Below are 22632 nucleotides of genomic sequence, written 5' to 3' on the forward strand. Positions count from 1 at the left end.
CTTGCCTCAAAATTAAAAGCAAAGGTTATTCAGGCACTGTCCGCACTCCTATCAAAAGTGTCCCACTCTGTTTATTTGTGCTGTACCACTCTTCTGTGCCATATTGATTATCCAAGCTAAGAGAATACCATGCAAATTTTTAGCTAAAATTAGATAAAAGACATCCCAGCATGCAACCTTTGGACTTCTCTTGGACTTTATTGACTTTTTTGGATGACATTTATCATCCTAATAAAATGAACGAGTCATGAATATATTATAAAGCATAAGTCACATGACTTTTCACAGGTCTTATCTGTTTTCGGTACACACAGTCAGTGAGTTTTGTTTATCTGTGCCTGAACTCTCCCCTATATATGCCTCATCAGTAAGGAACAAGCTAACAGAGAGTGAGACAAATTTTAGTGGTCATCACTAGAGTTGACCATTAACTCACCACAAAAAATGTCAGAAGTGGCATTTTGAAGAAGTTCAGGACCAAGAAGACACAAACAAAAGCCAGACTGCCAGAAGGAAAGGTGATGGGTCCATACATGGGATACCTTTGACCTGGAACTGAGCTGAGTGAATAATCTGGAGTTTTGCATATTTCTCAAAACCTCCCTAATAGAAACTCATCAGAACCATGAAGCTTACTGGGACTATCCTCAAACAGGAGAACACTCATGACAGCACAGACACGGAACATGTAAACAACATGTTGGTGACACCACGGCAAACAAATACAGCAGGTATGATGATAATTTCGTCTTAATCAATCTGGTTGTCAGGCAGAGGCCTCCTGAGCGTCATCAGGTGTCTCTCCACAAAATGCTGAAGTTGTAGCAATGATTATTTTCAAAGAAAACCATGTTGGCAATCAATTTAGGGTTGCAGCTAATGAATGTTTGTATTATCTGTTAATGATTATTTTCTCAACGAATTGTTTGACTCTAAAACAATGTCAACCTCACAATCTCATGGGATCCAAGGTCTTTAAAGTACTTGCATTCAATTATTCAAAACCAAAGAATACTTTGCAATGATATAAAACAGCAAATCAAGCAAAGCAAGTCACTACAAATGAGAAGCTGAAACAGGTCATTTTGGCATTCATGCTTTAAAAATTATTTAAAGGTAGAATATGCAGGATTGATTGTAAACGCACATATTCAAAGTTGGCCCTTCCTCTTCGGTTCAGCAAGCAAGAGAGGTAGAGGCAGAGAGTGAATGAAGTGAGGGAGCGGCATTAGCAAGAAGAAAACTGTGAATCTGAGTAATTAAATGTTATTTTCTGATTATTTCTAATTGGTTACGTTCGATAAATAAACACACCCACACCTCTGCACAATGCTGGATTTTGTGCCATTGCAACCAAAGTGAACCTTCATCCTGTCACTGTGTCGTCAGTCTGCTCTGCCTGTGTGTGTGTGTGTGTGTGTGTGTGTGTGTGTGTGTGTGTGTGTGTGTGTGTGTGTGTGTGTGTGTGTGTGTGTGTGTGCGTGTATGTGTATTTTCAAGTGCAGCTCTCACAGACACAGAGCAGAGGGGAGAGACAGAGACAATATAACAATTGGTTGCTATGCTTTTATCAGCCAGTTCTCAGCATCAAAACAAGCTTCTAGGTTGTCCATGCAAGTTCCTTATTACAACCCATAATTATATTTATTGTTTGGCAGCGTTAACCAGGAGGAGAGAGAGGTTTGAGTCCTGTCACTTCCCCATTACTTGACGTAGTTACATACTTATTTGGACCCAAACCACAATCTTTTCCTAAACCTATTCAAGTGGTTTTGTTGGCTAAACCTACTCAAGTAGTTTTGTGCCTGAACCCAAACTCCAACTGTTTTACAATTCTAACCATGTATGTAATGTCATGTGACTTATGTGTTGGTTTTTAGAGAGTCCTGACTTTGCACTACACTACTTCTTAAAGGCTCAGAAACTTCCTGAATACAGCAAAATATGAGACATAAGAAAATACAGGCAGATGTAGGGTCTGTGAAGATACAACCACCACATATTTAGCGGGTGATAAGTGATGATTGACAGGAATTATTTTTATATGAGCCTACAGATTTTTTTTAAAGAAAATCCTATATGGCATGCCTTTAAACCATAAATCAATGATCAAAATATTTGCAGATTAATTTTCTGTCCTTCGATAATTCTACATTAGTTTACATTCTGATCTAATTTCCTCCATAATCTTATCCTCTGTCATCATTATAATTAGAGCTCTGCTGAGTTGAATCAGGCCCTTTCCTTGCCACTTTAAATGAAGAAGCTTTACCAACAGGCCGCTCTTCAAATCCAGATAACTGCGAGGCAAATGTATTCTAATCTCTTAATTCAATCTAACTGATCTTTGACCACAGAAAGCATTTTCCTTGTTAAATTGTAATCCCTAGCCGCTTCATCTCCCTAAACTAAATATGCAATTTACATACATTATAGCCTGCGGTCTGTACAGTGCGAGCATCAGTGCAGGAACACACTGACGGCACTGCGAACGTGCATTTGTCAGTCCTTTTAAGAGACACAGTCCTGCAGCAATCAAACACTGGCAGGATGCAATTTAGAGCAACATGGAAGGAGACTGGATTTAAACAGAGCACCCAATGTAAAATTAGCCAGAGGAGAGTAGTGGACTTTGGCTCGCCACTGACCTCTAACTGCTTTAATTAAATGGGGAGTTTCCTCTTCCTCTTGAGTAATAACTAGCAGTGCTCCTCCGAGGCCTATGGCACTGGCAGTCAACTAGAGCAGTGATATCTCCACCTATAACCCTGCTTTTATTATCATCAGCACTGTTCCTGCCAGACCTATGAAAGAGTGTCCAGGTGATTCCTGAGGGCCTATAAGTTCACAATCAACACCTTGCTGCTGCAAAGTTCTGTCCATGTACAAGGTTATTTCTGCTCACAGAGGTGGAATAAGATTCATTATGTGCTGTCGTTGATGAAAAGGATCATGAATGATTGTCTCTGTCAAGGTGCCTGTCTGCTCTTCAAAAAGCCGAAACTCTCTCAGCTACGTGATCTGTCTCTGATGCTTGTGGGGCTTATTAGATTAGACTCAGAGATATTTACTTATTCATTAGCAACCAAATAAAAGGGGTCTGTGTCATACAGAATCCCACTCCCCTGCGATGAAAATGTCCATCACTTGTCTCCCATTCAAAGTTTTCCTCAGGCATTTTCAATGTATACTATATTTTATCAGACATTTGTTGTTGTTTTTTAAAATGACTTTTTAATTGACAGACTTGCCAGTGTCAGTACCCGCTTCATCACTATCACAGCCTGATGGAGGTAGGCCTCAGTGCTCCATATGTGCAGACAGAGCCACAGGTAAACATTATGGTGCATCCAGCTGTGACGGCTGCAAGGGCTTCTTCAGGAGGAGCATTCGCAACCACCACACTTACAACTGTAGGTGAGTAGATCCTCCTCGATACACAGATCAGTATTCAAAGACTGCATTCCTATTATATCTTAATATTCACCAACATATTACATTAAACCTTTTGTGACATATGGGGTTATATCACCAGGACCAATAACAATGACATAAATTTCTTCATTCAAGTTGAAGTGAGAGGTTATTCTGAGGTGTTAAAGTTGTCACCCATTGTAAAGTGAGTAAGGTGACGTGCAGGCTGTTATAGAAGAGACTTCACCTAGCGATAGCTGGGACCAGTTCAGGCATGGAATAACATGAATGCAATGATATAAGGTTGAGATATAATGATATGGTGTTGCTATTCTGTGTGAGCAGCTGGTCAAGCCATACTTTACAGACAAGAGAGTCTGTCATGTCTTAACTTGTCTCAAAAAGTGTGCCAGTGTGCATAGTGAGTTGTCAGGCCTCAACATGTAATGTTCAAGAACAGAATATGATCCATCCCTCATCCTCAGAATATTCAACACATCTTCTAAATTTACCCAGTGTGTGGCCAATGTAGCATTGATGAAGTATTGGGTTAATTTTACCCAGTACCAGTGGGTAGAAACTCACCCCACAAAAAGCTTGTTCAGGTTGTTGTTCAAGACATTTTTAAATCAGAAAACCAGATGGCTGATCAACTATAATCAATCATTACCAAAATTCATGCATTAAATAAGTCATGACCCAAGTCGTGATCGTGCAAAATTATTTTTGTACAAATCGATGCATAAAGGTATAAACTTTTTGCAAACAATTGAAACACAATGTACTTTAATGGGTTAGCTTAGTGAAGATTCCTGAACACGTCTCAGTTTTCCCATTGGTATCTCAATGCATTCAAATTTGGTATTCAAATTTTTGAAAATAAGCTATTTTGATAAAAAAATTAATTAAATTGGTAACTTCAGATCAGCAAGGTCTGTAGATGATGCTGTCTCATTTGCAACTGATCACTCAACAACAAATTTTAAAATACAGTCTCACAGCTGTATTAAGAATCATGCATGTATGTATGTATGTATGCAAATCTGTGTTTATGGTTAATTTACTTCACTTTTTTTTTCAGGTTCAACAGGCAATGTATTGTGGACAAAGACAAAAGGAATCAGTGTCGTTACTGCCGACTACAAAAGTGCTTCAAGGCTGGAATGAGAAAGGAAGGTCAGAGGAAACTTTATATCTTGTTAAGCAGCTTTATGGTTTTAAAAGGTCCAGTGTGCGAGATTCACAGAAATTTGTTTGCAGAATATGGTAGAATTGTTTGTTTGTTTTCTTTAGAGTATAATCATCTGAAACTAAGAAACTTTAGAATGAGTCATCTATCTCTTCCATGGAGACTGGCGTATTTCTATAGTATTCCAGAACAGACAAACCAAACACTGACTCTAGAAGGTTTCTTTTGCGTTTTTCAAAAGCTTCGGGGCCACCATAGGTTCTAGATGCTTGAAAGGGGTGGGTGATGCAAGCTCACCAGATGCCACTTATTCCTCTGCACTGGTCCTTTAATATTGTAATGTGCAAGAATCATGCATCAATTGTTTAGATATACTGTACATTCAAAACTTTAAATTTCACTGTTCACCAATACATCATGTCTTACTTCTAGAGAAAAAACAAAAAGATCAGAGGAGGTTTGATCAAGGAAAAGATATTTTCCTTCTTGAGCTACAGTGTGTGATACTTTCATTTCCATGTATGTCTTTACATGCTGTCTGTATACCTTCGGCCTCTTTTCCTCGATTGGCTCCAACAGATAAGCAGCGAGAAAGAGATGGGATCGGAGGAGCCGTGAATAGTCTCCACACATGAATAATTAACATGGCTGAGCATAGGCAAATATTTGTTCTGCAGTTTTCTGGAAAGATGTTGCTCACAACCCCCTGAAGTGAAGGCCAGGGCCACTAATTTAAATGTTTACTTCACTAATTTGCCTGGTTTGCATAAAATGCTACAACATCACTTTCAAATTAGGCCAGAAGCACAGCTGTGGCAGAAACACATAAGTAAAGCATTACGTTTCCTCTGAGCACGCTTCCTGTTACTGTTTACTCCAAGTCCAGCTTTAACTGATGTTCCACAGAAGATTCATTTGGGACATTGTCATGCAGGACCAGTCAGTGAAGCACAGAGGGAGCCTCCCGCTCCTTCTCCTCCTCTAGCTTGATTAATACGCTCCTGATTGGTTGCTGAGGGGACAGCTCTGATGACTGATTACTCTGACACTTGGTCCTGTTGTCTGACTTTGTAGAGCCATACTGGAATCAGTCTGAGGCCTCCAGATTGCTCTCTTTCTAATGACTCTCACAGAGGAGTCGTCCTCCATTTAAACATAATCCACACCTTTAAGCTTTCGGCCATCCACGCCCCCTTTTTTATTGTCAGTGGCAAATATAAGAAGCTGTTGTCAACATCGGAATATCAAAGCGACATATATCAAATCAGAATACGTCTTCACAGCAGGATTAAAAGATTATCTTTTGCAACTTTGTTTCAGTATGCCACATACTTAAAAGTGTGTATCAGAAAAGGTTTTCTCTATATTTGTTATCACAATTTTCTTATCAGGGAAAACTTTGAGTAGATAAGAAGAAAAGAGGAGATCAATGAAGAGATGGAGGAGATGACAGGGAGAAATAATGTTACAGATTTATTATCATGAATAAGATTTCTGGTCTCTATTTTTTACTGTTTAATCAAAGCCCAATCATATCACATCACATCAAATCGTTATTTCACATTGAAGGTGCTGTAAGTGACGTTCACTGCTCATAGAGGTTGCAATAGACCGTCAGCATCTCAGACCAAAACAAATGTGTGCTTTGTTTACTCTGTAAGTTTGGAAAAGACAAAGAAAGTGACATCTGAACACACACTGCTCACAAAATTCAAACTGTCAAACTTGGCAGTGCAGATCAAATATGGATCAAGTTTAAAATGTTTCAGAAACATATTTTACTGCAATGTATAGCTGTAATATAAAAAAAATATTGTAACCAGGCAGCTGCTATTTTCAGCAGAGGCTCCCAAAAGTCAGATCAAACTGTCAAACCAGGCAGCGCTGATTAAATATAGATCAAGATTCTGTTACTACACTGGCTGTTTCCAGTGGTGGACAAAGTACTCAACACCAGCACTTGAGTCAAAGTATAGATACTCCTGGTCAAATATAACTCAACTACAAGTGAAAGTTGCTCAATCAAAATTTTACTTGAGTAAGAGTATTAGAGTACTTGCTTTCAAAAATACTTAAGTATTCAAAAGTACAAATATATTTTCTAATATCAAATGCCTCAGGACCTTCCCTTCCCTTCCCTTACACAAATACAAAATATTTCTGACAGGATTTGTCAGTAACTTGGCATTTTCACTAGACAGTCAGTCAGTTCACTCAGAACATGGGTCCCGACAAGGCAAAGGCCTGAAGGGGGTTGAATTGAGAGGCGTGCCTGGATGATGTATTTCTGCTTTTACATCAGTCCCAGGGACTTACATCTCCATTAAAACAGGGCTACTTGCTTGAAGGCGTGTCTTAACTGATACATGCTTGACTTGAACCATGGTGCCATGATATACATTTCATTTCCTATAAATTCCTCACAATAGAAGTCCCCTTTTATTTTGATATTTCAAATATTTGATCATAAAGCAGCAAAATCAGGAAATATTGAGTTTTTATCTGAAGTTACATAACACGAGTCCTATACAACTGTAAGCACATATAAAACAGCAAAATAAGGCAGATAACTGAAACTTCAAATCACAGAGATTCAGTTAGAAGCTACAAATGAGCTGAGAGCTGAACACACCGAAACTTTAAAACCGCCTCTCTCTGATCTCCTACACATGAGTTCTGTCTTGCAGTGTCACAGCAGTCCTCTTGGAGGCAGGTCGGGCAGACTTTGACCCCCCTCTAGAGATGGCCCATCTCAGGCACAACCCAGGACAGCTCAGTGCATTACAACTGGTAATCAAAATACAATTCAGTGCAGCATGGTTTGACTCAGTGTGGCCAAAAGTGCACATGTACAGCTGTCCTGGATAAACAGAGAAGCTCTGATAAAAACAGAGCAAGTGTGACTTCATTCTCTGCTCATGATGCCACTAGTCTACTATATCTTTACATAGCAAACAGCTGTTTGCTGACATCTAGTGAGGCTATATTGCATCTTTAAAGACTGTGACATTCACTTACACCATACTAATACACATCCTAAAACAGGGACTTCAGGAAACTTCTGGGAAAAAAAGGAATTTTCTCTCATTTCTCCCAGGTTTGCAATTAAAGTAGGCAACATTTGGCATTGCTAATGTTGGCATGAACAGCAACTTCAATGTCACAGAAGACATAGAGGAACCTTGTGGAGGCAAAGAGTAGGTCTTTTCTTTCAGGAGATGTTTGCAGCTGAGGTGAGTAAGAAAAAAAGGTGGAGAGCAGAGGTGATGTCTGGAGAAGCCAAGAAACTTCTCTGATGGTTCTTTCCTCTCTTTAATCTCCAGCTGTGCAGAATGAGAGAGACTGCATCAACAGTCACAGAGCCAAAGGACAAACAGTGGGCACTCTGTCCATCAGTGTGCTGCTGCGGGCAGAGGCCAGTGTGCAACAGGTAACACACTGCTACCTAAGATCTCACACACAAAGATCTGTGACAGAGTTCAGGGGCAGTAAAGCCAGCCAAAGGATCCCTTCCCTATTTCTGGAAATCATGTAGATCAGGGGTTTTTAAAGTGCAGCCTGCATGCCTGTGGTGGCCCGCAGAAACATTTTGTGCAGCTCCTGAATGTGACATAAAATGCAGGCATTATTCATGTCAAAGAGATTATGTTAGACAAGCAAGCTTAGGTATGAACAGTCCAAAGGAAAAAAGGCAAATAAATCTAAAAATACAAGCAAGGTCCAACATCCATTAAATCCAAAGAATACATTTAAAAAAAGCACAGCATAACACTGGAGTGAAAGCTTGACACAAAGATGAAGACAAACTGGCAACTAAGGAGGGAAAGACACAAAAGTAAATACACAAAGAAGCTAATTTTAATCTTTAATCAAATAGAAAAGAAAAATTCAGGAAGTAAAGATGCAGATATAAGAGGAAACTCAAGAACTTCAAAATAAAACAGGAAACAGGTAAACTAAAACACCATGACAATGCTTGTGCAGTGTTTCAGTCAGTGAGATGGAGTAACCACAGCAAAAAGCTTCTATGGTTGAGGAGAAAAGTAGGTTTCAGGAAAAATTGATCAGCTCTTGATTTTGTTGGACCTTGGGGTACAGATACAGTCTTATGTGCAAACGGGTGTACTCAGTACTCAAGGAATTTCTAATGTTTTACATTTAGACCTTTTTTTCCTGTGTGGCCCTCAATCATATGGGGGCTCCCTAAATTGGTGGTCAGTCATCAAGACTTTGAGAACCCCTGATGTAGACAGAGGCCAGAGATGGAGAGGTTATAGGTTACATTTTAGTCAGCCAGCCATTAAAATCTGTGGAGGTTCTAGCCAGATCAGATTGGATTCAGTTTCTTCTTAAAATGACAAAATTGCAGAGGGACCCCATCTAATCATGTTCCATTTAAATGCACCCCTTGATCTGGGGTTGTGTACTCAGTTACCTTCAAATACATAATAACATCCAGACATATGCTTTTGCATGTTAAAGGAATGCACAGAATTAAATTAGATGATTGGGACATGCTGCCGGTCATGATGTGGCTCAATCCAGCATTGTTTACCTCCGTTCCATACAAAAAACACATCTACCTGCTTTGTCTTGATTTAACCTTCACAGAGTGCCAAAGCACTCATACACCTAACAGCATCATCACTGTCTTCATCCCCCATTTATCCCCCTCCTCCGTGCGTACACGCTCACACACCTTCTCTAGGGTTCATTCCCACATTGCAGTGTCACCTGAGCCCACTGTGAACTCACATTATGCTCTGCCATTTTCAGCTCCCCGCTCCGGTCTCACCGAGGAGTCATGACATCAACACCAAGAAGACAGCCTGCGTGGGAGTCGTGTTTGAGTCCATGAAGCAGCAACTCCTCCTGCTGGTGGAATGGGCAAAACAAATCCCAGAGTTCTGTAGCCTCCCGATCGATGACAGGGTATGAGGGGGACTTAATACCCAAAGAACTTATTCTTACAGCTAACAGCAGCTGACTTTATACTTTCATATTTATTTATCAGTTCAGGTTGACGCTTTGATTGATCAGCCATTTACGTGTGACATGAAGCTTGTGTACATCTGTGTGCAGGTAACCCTGTTACGAACCCACTCTGCAGAGCATCTTATCTTGGGGGCAGCAAAACGGTCTTTACCTTATTACAGTCTCATCCTTCTAGGTAAGACAGGTAATACTGCCCACTGGTTGTGTGCTTTTTTATTTTATTTTATTATTCTGTTATATGCCAAGAGGAACAATTTATTTTAAGTATTGCATGCTGAATGCAAATAATTCTTATGCAAAAATATCTCACACACAAATGGATTTTTGAGCAGGTAACGACTTTGTGATCCCCCTGAGAGGTGGCGAGGTCGAGGTGTCCAGACTGGCATTCAGAATCCAGGAGGAGCTGGTCAAACCTCTCAGAGAGCTAGACATCACAGAGAAAGAGTTTGCTTGCCTCAGAACCATTGTCTTCTTTGCCCCAGGTCAGTCTGTGACAGGGTGAATTGTAATTTCTGTTCTGCAAAGAACAACTTTTTCTGATGTTCTCTCTTGGACCAGTTTATTTTCTTGGCCTTTTACGTCTGTAGTTTAGTCTGAGTGGTCTAGCTTCAGGATGTGGTGAAGTCCTTGGCAGCCAGCAGAGCTGTCTGCCTGCTGAGCTTAATGGTCCATTTACCTGAGGCAGTATAGCAGCAGAGGCAGGCTGGAGGACCAAAGAACCCGAGGACTGAATTGACAAACTGATTCTCTGTCCCACAGCAAAGATAGCCACCGTAACTTGGGATTATAGAACTTTTATTCAAACACGTTTTCAATCATCCCTCAAAAGTCCAATGTGTAAGAATTATAAAGATTCACTGGCAGAAGATTAATATATTTGTTTTCCATTAGGGTATATTCACTTCAAATAAGAATTGCTGTTTTTTGTTACCTTAGAATGAGAATGAGATCATTCAGATGCATAGCATATCTGATATCTGATATACATTGGCTAAAAGAGAAAAACAAAGACTGATACTCCTGCATTGTCTGTATTACTCTCCAAATATATTTATTGTAAATAAAGATCTAAATCTCATTTTATGACAGAAAACTAAAAAGAAGATGTCTGTTTCCCTACAGTTTGCCAGAAAGCATGCTGGATCCTAATACTTTATTTTTTCTCTTCAATAAAATGCTTGAAAATACTTGGCTTGAAAATCTATTCTCATTACTACATTAACTGTCACCTTCACTTGTCATCTTCTATGGAGGAAAGGATGTTTTACAATAAGATACTGCCACTGGATTATCTCAATTTAATTGGCTACCCTGATACTCTACTTAAACAAATGTGGTGGTGCAATTAGAGATACGTCTCTGAACTTCTGCATCTGCAGCCTTACTGTATACCTCTTTTTTGTCATATGAAATTATGATATGGTACAATTAAACATTATCTCTTTTCTCCTTGTTTCATTCACCTCTTTGTCTCCCATTCAACAATCATATTCTTGTCTTACTGATTTTATCTAAGTGGATAAAGTCCTGCCCTCCCTTCACTCATTGTTAAAGTGATATCTTTCTTATTGTGTTGATTTTGGAAACTCCTGTGGACAAAAGAGGTAGTGTTTCCACTGTAGTAACCATAAAATATAATGTGAAAAATAAAATTTTCTAAATCAAAATCTTCTCCTGCTTTGTTTTAACTGGCTGACATACTACTCACTGTAACTTTTCCTGGGAAAATGGAAAATGAAATCAGATGCAGTGAGCCTGTGTTTACAAGGACACTCTGACCCACTGGTAGTCATTAGGAATAACTACATAAGAGTCAAACTTATGGATGGTCTCTTTAACTTGTGGAGGTCACATAGAGGCATCATTAATAAATTGAGACTTTCATAACTAGTTAAAAACCCATTTGTAGTAGCTTTAATGTTAAAACTGTACGTGCATGCATAGCTGTTTCTTTACAGTGTACTCTCTTCTCTCATGTCCTATTACCTTTGTCTCGAAGACTGTCCAGGTTTGAAGGTTCCTCAAGTGGTTCGACATCTACGTTTCCAAGCTCAACTGCTGCTAGAAGAAACGACCTGTGCACAGCGAGGAAGGTTTGGGGAGCTTCTGTTGATCCTGCCTCCACTGCAGAGCGTGGCCTGGCAGATGGTGGAGACGCTCCACTTAGCACGGCTGCTGGGCGAAGCCAGAATGGACAGTCTACTGCAGGAGATGCTGCTGGGGGAAGGAGCCAAAGCAGGACAGGGTAGGAGACACCGTTGCAGGATTTACTCACAAGGAATTTGCATAAAGGTCCAGTGTGTGATTAATGAGGGCTAATTGGCAGATTATGGCAGAAATGGACAATAATATTTATACATATGTTTTTGCCATTAGTGTATAATCACCTGAAAATAAGAATTGTTGAGTTTTTGCCTCCTTAGAATGAGCCATTTATGTCTACAGAGGCCTTGTGTCCTCTTCCACAGAGGGCACCATGTTTCTACAATAGCCCAGAATAGACAAACCAAATACTGGCTATAGAGAGGGTGTTTTGAATTCTGTTTCGAAGGTGTTTGCAATCTACAAGCTCACCACTAGATATCACTAAATCCTACATACTGGCCCATTTTATGATAGACTATATTAATATTTGAACAGTGTTGAGCTTGTATTAGTAGCATAACTAAGACATTTATGTTGTCTGTTCCAGTGTCTCCTCTTCCTTCAGGTGATACCCTGACTCAAGAGGAGCAAAATGAGCAAAAAGCCACACCTATGAACTTCACTGTCATCTCTCATGTTTCAACATGTGAGCACACACAGATCAACTTATCACAACAGTAGAACATGAGCCTGGCCTTAAAGGGTTGTGTAATAGTACTGACTTTTCAATTAGTAGATATAGATACTTTTATTCCTATACTGTTTTCTGCCATCAAAATAACAAATATATTCACCTCAGTATGTAGTGGGTCTCACCCAGGATTGGGTCAGATTATGGTGAAATGTAGTCAGTTACTGAACACAAACTGCATGGCATTTTTTTAATTAGCTAAATAAACTATCCATGCACTGGGAAAATTCTGTATTCCAGTCTGAATACTTCTGAGTTTCAAATCGCAGAGCCAGCTCGGAGGCTGGGGAGTTTGTGGCTGAGGCAAGGCCTTTCTGTGCAGAGTTTGCATGTTGTCCTCATGTCTGTGTGGTTTCGCTCCAGGTACTCTGGCTTCCTCCCTCCTTTCCTCCAAAAACAGACATTAATTAGGTTAATTTGTGACTCTAAATTGTCCGTAGGTGTGAATGTGAGCATGAGTGATTGTTTGCATCTATGTGTCAACCCTGCATTGAACTGGCGACTTGTCCAGGGTGTACCCCGCCTCTCGCCCAAAGTCAGCTGGGACAGGTTCAAGCCCACTGTAACCCTTTAAGGATAAGCAGTTGCAGACAATGAATTAAAATGTTCTTTATTATCATCAAAAACAGATCAGCTATTTTAAAGGCATAATCAAGTAATCCTTGACAATGCAATCCTGGCTGATTGTAATCACTCATTTTTTGTAATCCCATTACATGTAATCTGTTACTACACAACCCTGGTCTCCGCTGAAATTTGTCTTCATGAGATTGAAATTTATTGATGGACACTGAACCCTCATGTGCTAAATGCCACCGCTGATGTTTGTCTGTCTCACACAGCTCTTTCAAGCGGCCTGCCTGCTGCCCCCACAGACTGGCACTGAGGTGTATAGACATGGCGATGCTGCCAATATGGCCACAGCAGGCTCCTGTCCACACTGAGGAACTCCTCAAGAAGAAACAACAAGGAGGACAGAAATGTTGTGTGCTTCAGACAGAACACAGACATACACACAAACCTACATACACACAGTACACACATACATACATATATATACATATACAAGTTAAGTTACCAACTATACTGGAGAAAAAAGCCCAGACCCACAAGAGCGATGCTATAATCATTCTGCGTTTAATTATGCATCCATCCAGTGTTCATTTGTCTGAGATGGGACATAAATAAAATTTAAAATATCTTTTACAGTTATTCTCAATCGCTTTGGCTCATTTTCTACATCACAACTCTGCATGTCTACAAATGGTAGTAACTCGCCCAAAACATTCAATCCATACTGCAAAACTTAGTTATTGTTTCAGTGAATTGACCAATGGCACCAAAATGAAAAGTTATCGTCTGAGCCGTACTGGTCAAAAATATTTTGTTGTTTTTCACCATAGCAGTCAACCTCAGAAAGGGTCTCATACACCAATCTCTGTTTCATACTGCTTACTATACACAGAAGAAGAATATGCACATCTGTATTTATACATTAAATGCATTTGTCTATCAATGTGTCATATGTACTATACACAGAGAATTCACCCATGAGCTTTCATGTAAAGCCATATAGAATGAACAGAAAATCTGCCACAAAATGATATCCATCCAAAAAACTTAAAAAACAAAAATAACAACAACACTGAAAGTAAAAACTGCAGTGTTGTAGTAAAAAACATCCAGTGGTAGCTACTCATAGTGTTCTTCCATGTTCAAAAATTGTAATGATTGTGCTGTGGGCAAGTTCAGTATACATGCCTCCAAACTTGACTGTGATTGGTTGATTGTAGTTCCTAGCTTATTACTGTCACCTGGCAGGTCAGTGCTACTATGGTGGACATCACATAGATTGTCATGAATATTTGTGGAATATACATGTATATCTAATAGACTTTGACAACTAAAAGGATCGTTTTGCATGTAATGGCTTAAATGATGAAATAATGTTTAGAAGTTGTTAAGTTTGACAATTTCACTGAGAATCAACTCAAGTTTTGATCAGCGAGCCATCTGTAAGTGGTTGCTCTGCAAATTGTAGACAATTGTACTTACTCTTTTGCACACATGTATGTAAAAAAAATATGTGAGAAATTCAAATTTGTTGCAGAAAACAGAGTAATTGCTCAGAGATTTGAATTTGGAAAAAAATCTCATTCAAGAATTGAGACAAAGGAAATGAGGAAAAACTGTATACAGGAACATGTGAGACAGTGAATTACTATTTATCACATCACAAAAGCACAGTGACCTGTGTGAAATGAAACTAATGACCTATATAAATAGGTTAACATTAAGAATAATTCACAAATTCCATCTACAGTGTGTTTGACTTATTCATAGGGCTGCAGTGGAGGTGCTAAAACTGTCAGCAGAGGGCGCACAAAGCCTGTTCAGAGACACATTTGGTCCCTGTGATGCATGTTTTTCATTGAAAATAAATCACTTACGTTTTTGTGGTCAAAGATTTGTCATGTAAATCTGAATGGAGAAATTGTCATATTTTAAAGGTCTGTTCACTATAGTGAGGATTTAAATAAAAAATATCACAACCGTTTTGATTTAAAGCACACAAAGTGGCGTCGATCAAAAGTAAATATTAGCTGTCCTCTTTGGCTCTTTTGCTGAAAGTGTCTTAATAGTACAACCTTGATACCTTGAATGAGGGCGCCCAACAACACAGTGCAATGACTCACTATAACCTGATGTCAAAAATGTGTTCTTCATAATGAAATCCTCCCTCTTTCTGATTAATCTGTTTGTTTTCATATCTTAATTACCGAATTCCTACACAAATAGAAAAAGAAATCAATCCTTTACTCTCCCCTGAGGCCAATGGCAACCATATCTACAACAGTCAGTATAATCTAAACAACATATTAGTTGTAAATTCCACTGTACTGAAGATTAAGCATTCATGCTTTCTTAAAAAATACTCATGCATCACGGAAATCAGGTTAGTTAAACAGTGATGTCGTCTCTTTCCATTTGAGTCGGTATCAAGTGTGACATTAAACCTGAGCCCAATCAGAGGATGAATCTCTGATGTTGAAATAAATTACATAACATTATATAATCCCATAAGGCTAAGTGGTTCAATCTAATGAGAGGGGAAAAGTTCACATTTCACTGACTGACATAATATACAGTGTGTGCTTGGCTTCCACTCCTGTCAGCCACATACAGCGCATTACATCATATAGAGCAGCCAGATTCCTCTCAGCTGAAGAGAGACACACTGTTGGGGTAATGAGACACTGTGGAGGACAGCATCATGGAGACATACAAGTACATATTTACTAGGGATGCAAATTTATTGCAAAGAAAATGTAAAGACTATAGACATGTTTTCAGCCTTTTCATACATAATTTGTATATTTGGCCTCTGTGTTTGTTTGGATTGTATCAGTAAACCAGAGAGCACTCAGAATAACAAACCAAAGACATGCAGTTCAAGTGGACTCAAGTGCAGCTACTATACAAATAAAGTATAAGTGTGTGAGAACATGGGTAGATAACTAAATGCACCTTGTATGCACCTGACACTAAAGGCACAGAGACCTGAGGGGTCAGAGGACCCCAAAGCCAGGGACTGTTGACTGTTATTATCATTCCTCTTTGAAGAGCCAAAGGCTGCATTTTCCTCTTTTGCTTGGGAATGCAACTCAGCAATCAGGTGTCTTTCTGGTGCATTTACAAACAGCAACTGAAAAATCCTACTTATTTTATCTTTAAGAAAATGCACTAGAGGATTTATAGTATATTTTGTATTGTACATTATAGCAGAGGTTCTCAAACTTAAACTGAGGTTCTGTCACGCCCTCCTTCAGGAGACAAAAAAAAGTTAACAACAAACATTAACAGTGTTAAGGGGAGCAACTAAAAAAAAGGGTCCAACTTGAATTTGAGTTAGATAAATAAATAAAGGTCAGCATGACTGTTTCAGCATTCTCATTAAACTTAGTTTCACTCTATACTTGTCTCTGAGACAACCCTCTGACCCCCACGGTGACTCTCTGCCAGACAAAGAATTTGTAAAATACTTGAACACTTCAAAATGTTGCTGGGACAGGGGACCTTTAGTGTACATGCTCACAGGCTCATAGTCTTAAAATTGTCCATCTGTCAGTGTTAGCCTTATGACTGACCTTCGACCTTTCATACAGTAGGTGCTTCCCTGCTGCCACAGGCTCCATGCTGTCACCAGCACAACAAAGTCCTCTAAATACTTAACTGGCAGAGTATGACAAATGCACTGAGGGACCCAGTAACAGACAGAGAACCATCCTCCTTGGCTCCCTCTGAGGTTTCTTCCATTTTTCTCTGTTGAAAGTGTTTTTCCTTACCTGATTGAGGCTCGAAATCTTCCTGCAGTAAGCCGGTTTGTCATATTTGGCTCATTATATCAATAAAATCTGACTTGACTTCACTTGAATAAATGAATATGTGAACAATTAGGTAAACAAAAACACTTTCTTAATCAGAGGGCATCTGTGACCTGACACTGCTGATGTGAATCATTTACTCATATCAACCACAGCAGAGGGAATACTGTGTTCAGACCAAAGACAGATCTGCACCCTCCTCTAATTGTTGCTGCCAGCAAACCTTCCTATTCCATGTGCTACAACTGGTGTTTGCCATCATTTTCCTGGATGAAAAAAAGGAAAATTCATCTGATTTTAACTTGCTCATCACAGTCCTGTCTGAATTTTAGGTTAAGAGATCTGTCTTGATCTGCATTCACCATTAGCAGGAGAGGGAGGATTGAGATGTAAAAGCTCTTCACTATTTCATCCTGTAGGAGGAAGCTTCTCTTGTAAACAAATTTATCCCCCATGAAATCCCTCTTTTTCAGGTCACAAAAAATTACAGCATGATGTGACAAGCTAGACTACTGTTCCTTTGAAAAAAAAAAGATTAATAGAACTACCTCACAGGCTAAATAATACACAGGTAAAACTATCAGTGTAATCACTTTGAAGGGGTTAGGTTAGGGGACTGTACTTGCACAATCATATCTATCTGAACTGTCAAATAATTGGTCTTGGATTGTTCATGATTGACTAAATGTGCGGTTTGGAACAGAGGTGACTGCGAATTAAGTATCATATCAAAGAAGTCACTGGCTTCTACTAAATGTTCCTCAGATCACAGAACAGATCGTGCCTAACCCACCACTCATCCTTCCATCCAGTCAAACAGTTAATTAGGCTTTTAAACAGGAACATGAGAAAGTTGAGAATGGGCTCTTTGTCATACTCGGGTTTCACTGTTTGACGATGTTAAGAGGTTCATCAGCGACATTGCTGTGATGTTGGTTTCCTTCCCAGAGGCCTGCTGTGCTGGCAGTCTATTGATCTGTCAGGCTCAGCAGAGAGCGCAGCGATCGGTGTCAAACGCTGAACACTCTCTGCTCTCATCTGTCTGTGTCATCCCCCACATCCTGGGTGGAAAGAGTCCAGAGGCAGGGGTTCTGTCTGTACTGACGCTGACTGTTTTTTTTTTTAACTCAACAATATTCAAACACTCCACATTAGAACCAACACGCTGCCAAACATCTCAGAGCTGCTTGGATATCTACTCGAGCACAAACATTGCACGTTCTCCAAATCCTGGCCACAGACCTGCTTGATTCCCCGCACTAAAGGGCAAGAAGGGTTTAGTTATGCCACAGTATTACTGGATTATGATTATGTGGAAAGGCACTGAGGCAAGAGAGGGGAAACAATGACATCATTTAATCAGAAGTTATTAAAATCACATTCGCATCTGTCCAAGTTTTGAATTCTTACAGTAAAGCCAAGAGAACTTCTGAACCTTGACAATGTGCATCACATGAAACAAGTGAAATGCAAACAGTGTTGATTACTTGAAAACAATATTTCTAAACATGCTGAAAATGGAATAAAAGAATATTGTGGTAAGGCACATTTTCTAAGCAGTATTGTGCAGATACCCACAGCTCAGAATAACAATGGAAAATATTTCACAGACAGCAGCTTGAGTACACCTTGCTCCTTTCAAAGATTCAAAACTTGTCACATTCAGGCACCAAATCTTTCCATCTCATGGCTGATTTCCCTTGAGAATGATATTACTCGCTGAAAATCACATAAACTGTCTATTTTAAAAAGTGAACTTCAAAGTAATTTATTACCATCAGACAACACAGCAATATTACATAACAAAATAAGAGTTGTAGTTCCTTTATATTACAGGCACATGCAGTTAATTAAATTAAAAATGAAACAGTATAGAAATATAAAACAAAATAAAATAAAGAAATTATATGCAATTATTTACATATATACATAAAAAGAAGGAAGAGACATTGCAGCATTATTGAACAGTCTATGTTCTGCTTGGTGCCAGACTTTGGCATCAGTTCTGTTGAAACCTGTGGGAAATGCATGAAGAAGCACACTAAAAGTGGACATATTTACATTGTATGACCTTCAATAAAGAAAAGCCTCTAAAACAGTAAAGAACACACTTAAGAGAATAGCATATGGTGTGTGTATTTGTTTATTTGTTGTTGGTGTCCAGACTGACTGCATGATTGACATTAGATCTTCAGTTAGCTTCAATAAAACTGGCAGCATGTTGATCATCTCAAGGTTCGCTGCTCTTTAATCCAAACCCCAGCCTTCCTTTTCCAATGTCTGTGAGTGTATTTCTGTCATTGGTGTCATATAAGTTTCTGCATTAAAGCCAGAAAAATAACAGATTAAAGGATGAAAGCAGAAAAATTTGTAAAGTGTCCAGTGTGTAAGATTTAGGGGGATCAATTGGCTGAATATAGCAGCAGAAGAAAGCAATAAGTATATTTTCATTAGTGTGTATTTGCCTAAAAATAAGAAGACCTCTACAGAGGTCGTCTTGCATGGAGACCATGATGTTGCACCACCATGTTTTTACAGTAGCTCAGAAAGGACAAACCAAACAATGGCCCTTGATACAGCCTTGGAATTGGAGGGTGACACAAAGTTTTTGCAATCTCAATGCTAAATGCCACTAAATCACACTGATCTTTTAAAGTGGAACATTATTTCCATTTGATTTTATTTCACTTCTAAGACATCTGATCTTACTGTAGGGAGTTCACAAAAAGTCCTTGTTTCTATCTGTTTCGGTAGCCTTATTTATAATGATTTACAAAAATGATATTGTTTCATACATCTATGATAAATATCAACATTTTGACAAATATATCAGAAATGGCTACAACCTTAAAATGAGGCAGAAGTAGAGCAAGAACTGAGGAAAAAAGAGAGCAAAACTGTGAGCGACAAAACAGGAACAAGATCAATATTTGCCACTAGAGGACTTAGTTCAGAAGTGAACCAGATGAGTCCACTGCTGTCAGTGCTCCTGTCTGATGCCCAGAAATGCAGGAAACATGGCTTACAAAATCTCAGCGTGGGATGAGACCCGAAGCTGCTGAACCACTGACACAAAGGTTCAATTTTAGTTCAATCAGAGAGTTTTCCATTTTGACTTTTCCCCTTTCTGACTGTCTAAAGACAGCAAGAAAATCCTTTAACTTTTAAGCTATAATCAACGATGTTCTTTCACATGATGATATGATAGGTGAGGAACTTACCATTGCTAATGGTCATAAATATTCATCTCATAATAAACACTTGTGTTTGCTAGTAAGGAAAGACAGTGTGTGTCTTTCTGCCTAGTCAGGCCGGTGAGGTCCACCATCCAGATGTTTTCTCTGCCCTCTCAGGTAGCAGAGACAGACAGCAGTCTTCTTTGTGTTATGGATTTATGACTGGAAACCGCTCCACCTAAATATAGCTGTGCAGAAAGCTGCTTTCACCAGGGTCTGAATTTCAAGCAGGGACCCTGTGAGGAGAGGTAACACTTCAAGTTCGAACTTGAAAAACTCTTTTAAAAAGAACTCGGCTTTTTGGCTGTGGCAGGAAAATTGGTCAAGATAAGATCTGCTGTCAAACCCCCGCAAATCATCCTTTTGAAGAGAAAATTTTGTCACTTTATACCCTTCAATCTGGAAAGTAAAGCCAAAACAAAAGAAAGATGCATTCAACCCTGGAATCAATCCTTATTGTTTGCAGACTTGTAGAACAAAGGGAATGTCTGCTTAGAGTACTCTTAGATACTTAAGTGTACTGTATTGTCCAGTAAATTTTGTACCATTTGAATGATGGAGACAGACAAAAACCAGGATGCCATTTTATATCCAGGCTTCAAACAGAACTCCGCTCAGTAAACTATTAAGTGCAGTTATAAAATGATCCTCACTGAAGCTGCACAAGCTCCATGGTCCAAATGCAATTTATAAGACAACCTCCAAGCCCCATTATCTTGAACATGCAGTGCTTCAGCAAACTTTTAAGCAGCCTTTTATGAGATATCCAGGTCTCTACTTTAGGTGTATAAAGTTTCACAAGGCTTTTGTAAATGCAGAGGGCTTGGCAGGCCTCATTATACAAAGAAGCAAACTAAGAAAAGAGTGTCATTGATCCAGTGATACCAAATCGCTTCTGGTTTGAGGAGAGATGACCCAAATTAGTGGCGGGGTCGTGTGACATTACATTTTATGTGAGCTATGATTTCTGTTGCTGTGCTGACCCAGCAGGTTAATGGAGGTCATTTTAGATAACAACTGACAGCAAAGGTCCTGATGTGATCTTGGTGTTTCTGACCTGTGACCTTCCGGACTGTCTACTGAGGATAAAACTGAGAGTGGTGAGAATAACCACACTGGTGAAAGTCTCACAGTCTTGACCTTCTGACTGGAAAAAATCAGTCATCTCTATAGTATATACAAATGCCATTAGTAAGCCAAAACTTTGGAATATGAAAGTGTTTTCAAATCTGACAAAAACATGTACAATATGCTGCTTTGGAGCGTTTGCTGAAACAAGTGATGCTGCTGTTCCTTTTAAGAGGACCATGAAGACAGACATGAATCAGATTTAGCTGGAAAGAAAGATGATGACTTATTTTTGATAATCTCACTTTCCAATTAGAGTCCAATATAATTTTCAAGATTGTCAGAGTGTCTTTGTGCAGCTGTGGCTCATGACGCACGTTCTACGCATGAAGAGAAGAAAAGGCAAAAGCAGATTTCTCTGTCCACTGACCATAAAGTATTTCAGTTGAAACAGATGATGTTATTCTCACTTGATGTAAGTCGAATCTAAAATAATACAATAGGTGTTGTATTAGTGTCAAATGTTTCCACTGTGGATTTAAAAAAAAAAAAACTTGAAAACTTCACATTTATGATTGCAATTTAAAGGTTATGTCATCCAAAACAAGCTTGTTATTTTATGTGAAAGGCCTGTCTGTGTTGAAAAGAAAGCAAAATTTTGAGGTCAAAAGCTGGGGGACCTGTAAAAGATACATATAGTCACATCTTAAGTTAGCAGAAGGCTAGCTAACGTGCTACCTAATCTACATCAGTCCACAGATGTATTATAATGGACCAGATACAGTACACAAAGATGGCGCTCATTCAGTCTGAGTAAAGCTTGCCTAGCGCATGAGCAAAAAAAAGTTTTAAAAACATAGAACTTCTATCAATCACGTGTCCTGTCCTGTAAACAGTTTTACAGACATTTCTTTTTTAAAGGTGGCTGATGATGGAAATGTGTTTTTGCGCCATAGAGGAATTTTTGCTGCCCCATCTTGAGTGGCCTCTGAGAAAAATTGTAAGCAAGGCTAAGTGGCTATGCCCTGTCTAGGTTTATACATTACATTTATGTGCCAATCATTAGCTGAATAGCCAGCGATTTGCTAACATTAGCTACCTAAAGATGTGATGCTGTGCAACGCTTTTACAGAAAAAGGAGAAAGTCGACCAAGTTTGTTCAATTTTTATTGGAGCACAGAGTGAAAGAGTCACTTGTGGTTACAATTGTCATGAAACCTTGAGTGCTCCAAAATAACGGCTTTCTTTACTAAGTTTGGGCAGCTACGATTGTTGGTACCTGTGAAGGTTTGTGTAATATGGAGTCATTGAATTTCTACAATTGGCTATGTTCAACACGTTCAGTCTACTGGATTTTAAGATGTATGGCATTTTTTCCACTAACACCAAATACCCTATCTCACCCCGTGATTCAGATATGCTGCAAAACTTAATGGGTTCTTCCTTGGCCCATGCTACCCTTCCAAATTTCATGAAAATTGGGCCAGTTGATTTTCTGTAAACCTG

At 39.1% G+C, this 22632-nt stretch overlaps 1 protein-coding gene across 3 annotated transcripts; it reads left to right on the forward strand.

The window, feature by feature from the left end:
* Positions 1-625: 625 nt before the first annotated feature.
* hnf4b (hepatic nuclear factor 4, beta) lies at positions 626-13496 on the forward strand. 3 transcript variants are annotated; one of them, XM_084717430.1, is made up of 10 exons: positions 626-731; positions 3246-3417; positions 4496-4590; positions 7927-8033; positions 9380-9535; positions 9686-9773; positions 9931-10083; positions 11601-11858; positions 12294-12392; positions 13280-13496. In XM_084717430.1, exons 1-10 carry the CDS (start codon positions 626-628, stop codon positions 13321-13323), a joined length of 1278 nt encoding a protein of 425 aa, XP_084573556.1. In that variant the 3' UTR covers positions 13324-13496. The 3 variants fall into 3 exon arrangements, with proteins under 3 accessions (XP_084573556.1, XP_084573540.1, XP_084573547.1); XM_084717414.1 differs by lacking the exon at positions 12294-12392 and having other exon boundaries at positions 9686-9782; positions 11601-11846; XM_084717421.1 differs by lacking the exon at positions 12294-12392 and having other exon boundaries at positions 11601-11846.
* Positions 13497-22632: the final 9136 nt, after the last annotated feature.

Source organism: Lutjanus erythropterus, chromosome 1 (assembly GCF_056507025.1).
Source record: "Lutjanus erythropterus isolate fLutEry1 chromosome 1, fLutEry1.hap2, whole genome shotgun sequence".
NCBI classification, from domain to species: Eukaryota; Metazoa; Chordata; class Actinopteri; order Lutjaniformes; family Lutjanidae; genus Lutjanus; species Lutjanus erythropterus.